General features: G+C 43.7%; 1 protein-coding gene across 2 annotated transcripts in view; it reads left to right on the top strand.

Moving 5' to 3' along the window:
* The first annotated feature begins 3,839 nt into the window (after positions 1-3,839).
* fibcd1b (fibrinogen C domain containing 1b) overlaps positions 3,840-10,698 on the top strand; it is a 112,757-nt gene continuing 105,898 nt past the window's right edge. For both annotated transcript variants that reach the window (XM_008298700.1, XM_008298699.1), the window contains exon 1: positions 3,840-3,990. In XM_008298700.1, the coding sequence (XP_008296922.1) occupies positions 3,919-3,990 (72 nt within the window). In that variant the 5' untranslated portion in view covers positions 3,840-3,918. The remainder of the gene's footprint in view (positions 3,991-10,698) is intronic.

Here is a 10,698-nt window from a genome sequence, read left to right as displayed (position 1 = left end):
AACACTACAATTGCTTCAGTAAATTACACCAAATAATGCACTACAGCGGCACAAGACAAGGGATGGGTTATATTAGGCAGCAGCTGAATAGTCAGTTCCTGAACCTGACGTGTTGGAAGCAGGAAAAATGGGCAACTGTGGGGCTTGGACCAACTTTGCCCTGGGTGACAATGTGATGGCTGGACAACTGGGTCAGAGCTTCACTAAAACAGCAGGTGTCTTTGGGGATTTTCACTATGCAGTGCTTAGTACCTACCAAAAGTGGTTCAAGGAAGGACAACTGGTGGGTGCCGAAGGCTCGTTGATGTGCGTGGGGAGTAAAGGTTGGCCTAATCCCAGAAAAAGAGCTACTGTAGCACAAATGTTTGGAAACCTTAACGCTGGCTATGATGGAAAGGTGTCAGAACACGCAGAGAATCACAGCTAGGAGCCTCAGACGGGTCAGAGCGCCCCCTCCTGACCCCTGCCCATCGCCGAAAGCACCTACAATGGACATGTGAGCATTAAAACTGGACCGTGGAGCAGTGGAAGAAGGTGGCCTGGTTTGATTAATCATGTTTTCTTTAACATTATGGATGGTGTTTGTGCATCTTGTACCTGGGTAGGAGATAGCCGCAGGATGCATTAGGGGAGGCAGTGTGATGCTCTGGGCAATATTCTGTTGGGAGACCTTGGGTCCTATTTATGCGGATGTTACTTTGACACGTACTACCTACTTTAACATTGTTGCAGACCACGTACACTTCTTCGCGGCATTGATATTCCCTGATAGCAGCCTCTTCCAGCAGGATAATGCACCCCGCCACACTGCAAACACTGTTCAGGAACACTGTGAGGAACATGGCAAATATGGTGTTGACTTAGTGTCCAAATTCACCACATCTCACATTTGTGGGATGTACTGGAGACACAAGTCAGATCCATGGAGGCCTCACCTTACAACCTACGGGACTTAAAGGATCTGCTGCTGACATCAAGGTGCCTGATACCGCAGGAAACCTTCAGGGGTCACGAGGAGTTCATGCCTTGATGAGTCAGAGCTGTTTGAGTGGAACGAGGTGAAGCTACCCAGTATGAGGCAGGTGGTTTTAAGGTTTTGGCAAATGGGTACATTTGTGCACATTAGAGCCACCTACATATGCACAATAGGCTATATAATACATTAAACATATAAAAATGATAGAAACATGCATACATACATACATGCATGTATCTAAACAGATGAAAAACAATATTATATAACATCACAAACACTACAGTCATTTTCCTTTTCTTTCCAGCCCATTGTAATTCTTCAGTTGATGTCTTTTGCTCTCACTTCAGGGAATTGATTCTTTTAATCGCCCGAAGACAGCCTTAGATTGAGGGAATTCATGGCGCTAATCTTGAAATAATTATTCTAACAAACCTGTGGCAATCATGTCCTTTTGAAAATGCATTGGAGAAATTCTAAAAGTCTCAAGAATCTGTGTTAGTATGAGGCTTTGTTGAGATTATTTGATAAATGCACTCCAAATTGAGGGATACTATTAAAGCACATCTCTGAAAAACAATTCCTTTCATAGGAGATGGGCTCTTGAATGAACACAACATTTCATATATTTAAACACCTGATTTCTGTATTTGTATTTTTAGTTGTTGCCCTCTCTCAAAGTGGATTGGAAAAGATGAGGTCACATTCTTCTCGGTACCAAAAAGAGGATCCAGCGTGCAGGCTTTAATTCTCTACCGAAGACCAATATTTTAATGAAACTTTATCTGAATAGAAAGAGAAACCAAAGGACGAGATATTCATCTGAGTTCAGTCCTGCACGTCAAAACAAGTCATTTGCTATTTTTGTTCCTCAATGGCCTGTCGTCCATGACAAACTGTTCCACCTTAACAACAAACCCTCAATCCACCGGTGGATGTCAGACCTGCTGACTATGCACATTGTGCAGCAGTGACCCTATTTTGCATTATCCCCCTTAACCCATCCTCAGCCCTCCTCCTCCTCCTCTTTATCCTCCCTGTGTTTGCATCACAGGGATGAGTAATCTTACTTCTGCTTTGGTCTCTGCACCAATGATTAGACCTCTAATCATCTGTCTATCACACTGGCTTAACTGAGCAAAAACATGAGCAGTTTTGTGGGCCACGTTATTGACAGTAATGACTGTGCACCAGAGACCAGAGAGTGGCGGAGGTGATATGGGACTGAATGTGCTGAAAAATGCCGAGGTGGGAATTGATTTTTTAGCAACCTGTCAATTTATACCTGGAGTTTGAACATAATGGCTCTTATGTTAACCCAGCTGAGTTATTCAAGTTCCCTGTGATAATCCACCACGATAAGCAGTGGCTTAATTCGCACTGAGAGCATTTTCTGTTCACCAAATTGCAGATTTTAGTCACATATCACAGCCTAGTGCATTTTCTTCAATTATAGATTATTGGTATTGTTAACTAGTTGAGCTTTTGTCAGATGTCCTCTGCCATTTTCTCTTGCCTGCCATAGCTGAAGTTATTAGTTTTGTTTTTTTCTTTACCTAATGTCCAGTGATCTTGGAAAGCACTGCAGATAAACTCGTGTAAATCCAGAAATGGGCTCTGCTGGTTTAAAATCTGACTTCTGTGAAATAAATGAGGCAGTTGCTTCAGTTTAATATTCTGTTTCATCTCTTTTTTTCTCCCCCTGCCATAGTGAGGTTCTTCTGCTTTAAACTCCCAAACAAGCACCCCTACTTCTAAAGGCTCAAATTAGAAGTCCTAGGTGATCTCACACTAGTCATTAACACTTAATTACAGAGTCTAGTGAGATATCCGGGTGTAATAATATGCAAACTGCAGTGAGACCGTTTTTGTAATGTGAAGCAACCTTCACTTGATTTCCTGCAGGGGTGTTTTATCAGCATCCTGATCCCGGGATTCTCTTGGACCTCCCTCTACACAGTCTGATGTCTGCACACAGGCATATATTTTCCATAATCTGCTGCTGTTTGGGTTGCAGTGGAATAGGAGGGTCCACGGTGCGTGAAGCAGCAGGCGCTGAGGCAGTGGCACAGCAATCGAGGGCAGGGCGGTACAGGGAAGGAACGCTGTCCTGGAGCGCGCCGCGCGTACCGAGGGGACGCGCTGATTGACAGTCGGAGGCACGGAGCGCCCCGTGCGGCTCACAAGCGGAGCTCGCTAATCTCCCCGCACCCGTCTTGTCAAAGGCATCTCTGTGAAATAGCAGCCAGATCAGCCTGGTGCAAATAAAGGAAGCCATCCATCCCGTGGGTTCGATCCTGGAGGTTTGTGGCGAATAAACAAGTAAAAAAAAAGGACGCGGCGGCTTTGCAACCCCATCCCATCCTGTCTTTACCTGCTCTTCTCATAAGTGGACACAGTTCTGACCAACCTGGAGTCTCAAACTGCCCTGGTAACAGGAGTGGATGGACAAAAGGGTCAGGTTGCACTTTGCAATCTGAGTCAAAGAAGATTTTGCCGATTCTCTTTTCTGGAGTAAAAGGACTGCTGCGTTTGGTGCTTTTTTTTGGGATCATTCTGGGGTTATTTTTTTGTTTTTCTTGAAGCCGGACTAATCGTGATGCGTTTGTGAGTCAAGTTAAAACCCTGGAGCCTGTGACAAAAACTCCTTTTCATCCCTTTTAATTGGAATAACGGATAGCTAATCAGGAAACTCTCGGGAGGAATTTAAGTTCCATTTTGGTGCGTAATTTGTGCGGCGAGTGCGGTTCCTGAACCGGTGAAGTAGTTGTGCTTCGTTTTTTTTTTTCCTTTTTTTTTTCTTTTTATTCATTCAATCCCCCATTTTCCCATGGAGTAGGCTGAATCACAGGTAAAGACTTAAAAAAAAGAAGAGTGGGCTTTTTTTTTCTCCTCTCTGTCGCCTGGAACAAACAGGCGGATCCGATGCGCAGATTCTTCGTAGGATGGTAAATGACCGATGGGGAATCATGAACAGCTCTTCTGAACTCGAAGATGGAACTCGGCATAAAAACCAGGTATGTTCCGCACAACCTGCAGTTGCGCTATGGGCTTATGAGGAGTGGTGCATCTGCTTGGTGCAGTGTTACCACGCTGAATTTGGTGATGTGCCTCTCGGGCGAATCACTGCACTGGAGAGACAGTGGGCTGCAGAAGAGCTTTTTTTTTTTCTCCCCCCTCTCTTCGACACTCCGAGCTTTGGCACTTCTGTTCCTGTCAGTGTGTCTAAAAACCACCCGCAGATCACACAATCCCTGTGGCTACTTTAGTCTGGCACGTGAAAACGCGTGAATGTGTTTGGTTAGTTGTGGGTTGAAAAACAGCTGATCTAAAGGGGGAACAATGGTAAGAATCCCTGCAGGAGATAGCCTTAATTGTTTTGCGCATCTCGCCTGTATTCTTCACCTCTAAATTCTCACATTTCCTCGCCGCGCAAGCTACGTCTGGATGTCTGGGAAATCGCATTTGTGTTGTTTGGAGTGTTGAAACTTGGCACGCAAGGCATCCTCCAGTAGCTATTAACACTCCAGAGCTCTTTAGGTTGGCTCCCCGCTCGGATGAATTGAGACAGGAGCGGACGTGCGCTGTGTTGCAGCCAGAGCGAGCTCACTTTGGGGAATAGTCAATATGTTTTCACAAGGTCAGTGGAGGGTTATTGACAGCCCAGGAGGGAGAGAGAGCCTCCTCTGGAATCGGATTTCGGAGAGGGGGTGCCACTGATACAGCTTGTCACCTCTGCAAACACAAGGAGGCAAATACCTCTCTCTTAGGAGGATGGGGTTTATGCAACATTACTGAAAAGTAATGCAAAAGGTGCTGAAAAGTTCCTCAGAGCTTCTGCAAAAATGCCTGAATAGGAGCAGTAAAGGATATCAGGAGTACAAAAAGAGAAGTAAATGTAAACCACCCAGTAGATCAGTTCACTCTCCCAGATAGCCTCCAAATGGCTCACTCATAAATAAATGTTTGCTCTCAGCTATTCTTTGACTCCAAACTAATTGCAAGTATGTGGCTTGTGTGTTTCAGCGTGCGGTTGTTAGAAGGAAGCAAGCCCGTGGCACATTTCTTGTAATTTTCAAAAGCTTGGTAGGTGTCAGATACGTGGCTGCCTGCCTCCTCTCCCTGTAGATTTCATGGCTCAGTCTGAGTCATTTGCATGGTGGCAGTCTGAACTGGGCCCGAGTCGTACTTGCATCCATTCATAGCTGCAGTTCATTTAATTTTTTGTGTGTTACAGATGCCAGATTTTCATGTAACCCCCCGTGCTTTACGAGGTGGAGCCGAGACCAGCGTTTTGCCTGCTGCCTACAAGCTCTTTTATAACCACTTTAAAGGTCATTCGAATACCAAATGTGTCTGCGCTGAGGTTTAATTTGATGATTTTGTGTGTCCTCTAACACCACAATCCGTGTCTAAGATCACTCAACTAGCCAGGAAGGGGAAAAAAAAAAAAAGTCCATGAATGGGAAAATGATACATGATGAGATTAATTTAGATTTTTTTCATGTCTGTGCTCTTTAAAAAAAAAAAAATCTGAATGATTCAATGAAGCTCTAATATGCTGAGTGGTTGAGCTTAGAGGATGAAAAGGGAAAAATATGCCCCATAACTTCAACGCTCACTCCAGATCAGACGGCATTGGAGGATGTTAGATGAGATGAGAGGTTGTGGGAAATGGGGATGGCTAATGCTCCTCTCTGTCCCACTCCTCCCTACATCAATCTGTCTCCTTATTTTGCTATCACACACAGACACGCATAAATACTCTTTCTCTCCCTCTCTGTGTATGTGTGTGTGTCAGCTCGCCTCTCTCTTTCTCTCTCTCTCTCTCTGTAATCTTCAGCAGCAACACCAAACCTTTATCTCCAGACTTGTGCTATTGACACAGTCATTTCAGACACAGTGGGGAGGGATCAGGTAATAGAGATCTCTTGTGGTCTCTGTTTGTTTTGATATTACAAAACACGGCCTGGTATTTGTCGGCCCACTTTGCATATTTGATTTGTTGCTGTAGGTGTGCTGCCTCTTATGCCCTTTTTGTCGCACATAGAAACTAGTTGGAGTAAAACGGAGATGAGTGGAATTGAAAGTCAGCTTTGTCTATCTAATTTACTGGATAAAAAGCAGCTCAGGCTACATGGTCAGATACGGTTTTCGCTTAGACATACCGGTGCAGCGTCTATATAAAGTTATTTTATGATGAAAACCAAAGAGCTGAAGTAAGTCAAGGTTGCTGTTACTGCCTCGTACGAGGAAAATCAAACTGAACAGCGTGAAAAACGGTTTATAATAAAACATGATCAATATATTTAGACTATTTTCTCCACAATTGCCCAGGAAAAAAAAAAGTGATTCCAAGAAAGAAACACAAAGACATAGTATTGTAATATTGTGCCGGAAAATCACTGATATTGATTCTTGGGAACGCTAGCTAGACTTCTAGATCTGTTGCCATGGTATCATTCTTAAATCAGCCATGAGCTGAGATTAAGCAGCTTCGGTCTCAATTTAATATCTTGAGTGTGATATGTGTTCACCGCATAATGCTGGGCAGGATTTATGTTTCTATGTGTTTGTCCTTTCACCACACATTTTACATGCATGTAAACACACCTACACACACACACACACAAACACACACACACAATATAGCTAAGAAGGAAGTGAGGCCCAGTGGGGTTGCCCACTCTGGATGGAGGTAATCAATAACACTCTTAGAACTCCAAACTTTCCAAAGCACTGAAAGGATTGTTTGTGTATGTCCAGAAAACCATAAAACTCAGCTGCGTCTTGCCAGCTCACATTCGACTAAAGCGGTATATATATCTGACAATTTGTCAACTTCTACAGCCCAAGCTTCCCTTTCCAACCACGAGCAAACACAAACAGATCAAAAGCTCTGATCAATAAGTTAGGAAATCATCTAACAATAGTCTGGAAGTTTATGTGGCCTCAAAACTTCAGACACAAAGCTCTAAGAAGGAGGATGATTTGTTTTCACGGCGCACACGCACACACACACACAGCGCTGTGTGTAGTATCAAAAACACACCCAGCAGCAACCCATCTCAGAAATTATATCACTCTTGCATGTCAGCCATCGCACAAACACAAACACCTCTGCCAGGATTTATCAGTCTGCACTTGAACACATCTCACCCTGGTGTGTGGCACACGAGGCAGACGCTGCAGAACTTCACTTGAATGTGCACGGCTTTCATTACAGCTTATAATTGCTACCAAATTATTTGTGTACAAGGTTTTTTTTCAGGCCAGTAGTGCGATTATTTTCTATAAATTAAACTACAGGCCTGTGTATTAAACTAAATTATACTAAACCGAGTGAAAGTAATGTTGCTTCTAGAATCAATAAAAAGTTTTAGTTTTGAACCACTTTCAAATTAGCTTGCCTGGTTTTCACAGGGAAAAAAGAACTCTAATTATGGAATACACGTGCTAATTAAGATAACGCATCACTGATATGCATGTTGCATACTTGGCATTACTCTGTAATATTCAAATATAACCAATACTTGTCGATAGCAGCACAGCAGAGTCAGGAATAATGACAAACTCCTAGTAACTGATAATGTTCTTGTTACTGGACTGGAGACGTGTAAAATGTTGCAGTACTACACCCAGTTTAGGCTAACATTTGCTTCACAGATTGAATAAAACTGGCGTCTGTACAGCCACGAATCTTTGAGAAATTCCGACAACTCGGTCCAGCAGCTGCCTGTCAGTTAAGCTCGACAAATTACTATCAGAAACTGGCACGAACTCATACTGAGATAGTAAAATGATTACACAGAGTGGTGTTTCCTCATGTTTTAAGTCCCTAAAATCAATAGTTTTACATCAGAAAACATTGTGGAGCATGTCACTCACAGTAGTGGACCTATTATCCACCTGAAGCTCATCTCAGGTCACTGTGAGATGCTTCCCTCAGGGTTTGGTAGACACCAACAACGCATCTGGGGAGTCGTGGATGCACTTCCATGTGCTATACTCCAAATTAATTAGTAAATTAAAGCCACTGGCCTGCCCAGGGTGAGCATATTAACCAGCTGACAGCCAGGATATGCAAACAGTTAACATTAATTAGGTATAATTGAGTCAAATTGCAGTTGTCATCAAAGCTGATGAAATCTAAAGCAGCTCAGATTGTACCTGGCTTTCAAAGACACTGTTCTGTATATTACATTCAATAAAGTGGGTGTTGCGATTTGAAAATTACTACCTTTCAAATCCTGATTTTGATGAATTGTGTAGCCTTGATAGTAATGCTCCACTATAAGTTTCCCAGTACTTTCAAACAACACGGCGGGTTCAGGCGTGCTTGTTATTGCGAGGTACCGCTAACATGTGAAATGGCTTTTCAATCGCAACATTACAATGTGTTCTGAGGTGAAAATTGCAGCCCCACACTGTATGTGTGAGGTGTAGCCTGACTGGTTTTGTGGGTACCCTTGTCGAACTAATGAACCTGCTGAGCTGGCCGGAGGTATAGGAGGCAGTGTGGACTGGAGCAAAACAGAGCGGAGAGACTTCCCCGGTTCACTGGGCCTGTGATTTCCCTGTGGGGGGTCTCGCTATGGCGGCGGTGCAACTCTAACAACCGGAGCTCCGAGTCTCCCCCTGCCGCGCCGTGGGTGGCGTCGAAAAGACACCTGACAGCTTTCCAACCGCAAGATCCAGTTGTCACCTCACGTGCGTTAACCTGATGAAAATTAACCTCGTCCGTACAAATGTAGCTTCCCCACGAGCGAGAGATGTTTCTAACATTCGTGAACCAGGTGTGTTTGCACATATGTTTGGTTCAATACTGCCAATGTTTTGTGTGTGAAACTGACTAAATTGGACCATTTCAGTCTGTTTGTGTTACAGTACGTGTTAAAAGCTGAGCTGTGAATTATACCTGGATGTGTGCATGCTGTGCTTTCATGTACGTCAGTCAGGCCATTGTTCCTTTGATCGGTATGGGGGAGACAGTATATGGAGAGTTATTCAGTTTATGCAGAGCAAAACAATCCCTCGGTGTCACTGATTTCACTTTGCTCTGTGTAAGAACCGCGCCTTTACATTGGCATGCATTATAATAGATTTCAAAGCCTTAATGTCTGGCTGTGTTTTTCATCTTCCAGTGGGCATGTCTCAAATGCTTTTTCTAATCTTCTTCTCCCTTCTGATTTTTTTTTCTTTCTCTATTATCATCACATATCATCTTCTCTCTGGCTTTGGGCACATCTATATACTATATGAGCTTGAAACCCATTGCTTTAGTATTGTTGAATTGTGGGATCAAAACCTAAGTGGTTCACAGGAGTGTAGGCCTATTGTTGGAATGAAGGTATGAATGTGTGAGAGGAGTCTGTGTGTTGGTGGATCAAAGCGGTAACGAGCCATTACTGTCAAGTTGTTACATAAGTGAAGAGTGCTTTTTCATACAAAGTGATTTAGAGCCTTAATGGAGCCGCATGCTATTTTGTTTAGGTTTTTCTGCTGCATACAGATTCAGTTTGTGTAACATGCACACAGCAAAGCCCCTGTGAAGCCGGGGCTTCACTGAAGGTTACACATGACAGCAGCTGTCCCATGTGCTTTTGGCCTCGCTCGTCCTTCTTCATTTTTTTTTTTTTTTGCCTTTGTTATCTGACCCCCACGCCTTTCTGTGTCTTTTTTTTCTTCTTCACATTTTCCCCCTTTCTCTTGCTGACATAAAGGGACAGGACATTTCAATATCAGATTTCTGGTGATGCAAGGTGGTCAGGAGGCCTTGAGAGAGAGAAAGAAAAAAGAGGCAGAGGCAAGGAAGGACAGAGACAAGAATGAAAACAAGACTCAATAAAAGCAGAATAATACAAATACGAGTCGGAGTACAGAAACTAAAGAGGAACCCAAAGTAGAGTAGAAAAAGGACACAGGAGAGTTGGAGAGTATGAATCACAGAAGGTCCCAGATCAGCGTTGAGCAGACAGCAGGGTAGCTGGGGGCACATGTACCTCTGCAAGATGACGCAGATATAGTCCAGCTGCTCAAAATCCCACATACCTCCAACAAAGGACTGCTTTCAGATGTACCACTCATTGCATTTGGGAGGAAAGACTGTCTTTTTTTTTTCCTCACAGCCGACTCTTGGAACGGTTACAAGGCTCATCACGGATGCCCCAAAGCATCACCAAGGGCTCGCTTGCATCCAGAACAACAGCTGCAATAGAAAGTAATTGTACCTAATTGATTCATGATTCTGGTGATTGTGTTGATTTTGTGCGCTACACATGCTTTAGGTTTAGTGTGTGTGGGTGCACGGGGAGCGTATGCCTGTTACTATGCACACCTATATGTTCGTGTGTGTGGGCGAGGATTATGACGCCGTGTTTTGAGTAGATGTGAAGAAGCTGAGTAGGGAACATTAGGAAGGCACCACAGGGCAAGGTTATACTCTACCCCCCCCATAGCATGTATTGACAGATGTGTCAGCAAGCTGACCTGATGGGCAGGGTTTCACAGCAAAAGAGCTAAAAGTGTGTGTGAGAGAGAAAGAGAGGAGAGAGGTGGGGGGGGGAACCAGAAAGAATAAGGCATTAGATTTCCATCTGCAGGACTCAGCCCTTCCTGCATGTTTGCGTGTGCTGCACCTGTTCAGAAACACCGAGCTCTAAAAGAAAGAATAATTTAATTTAACTTTTGAAGACTGTAATATCGCCATTCTGCAATTCATCATT

This window comes from Stegastes partitus, unplaced genomic scaffold (assembly GCF_000690725.1).
Source record: "Stegastes partitus isolate 25-593 unplaced genomic scaffold, Stegastes_partitus-1.0.2 Scaffold1340, whole genome shotgun sequence".
Lineage (NCBI taxonomy): Eukaryota > Metazoa > Chordata > Actinopteri > Pomacentridae > Stegastes > Stegastes partitus.
Note: the sequence above shows the minus strand (reverse complement) of the source record. Positions and strands in the feature narration are given on the sequence as shown.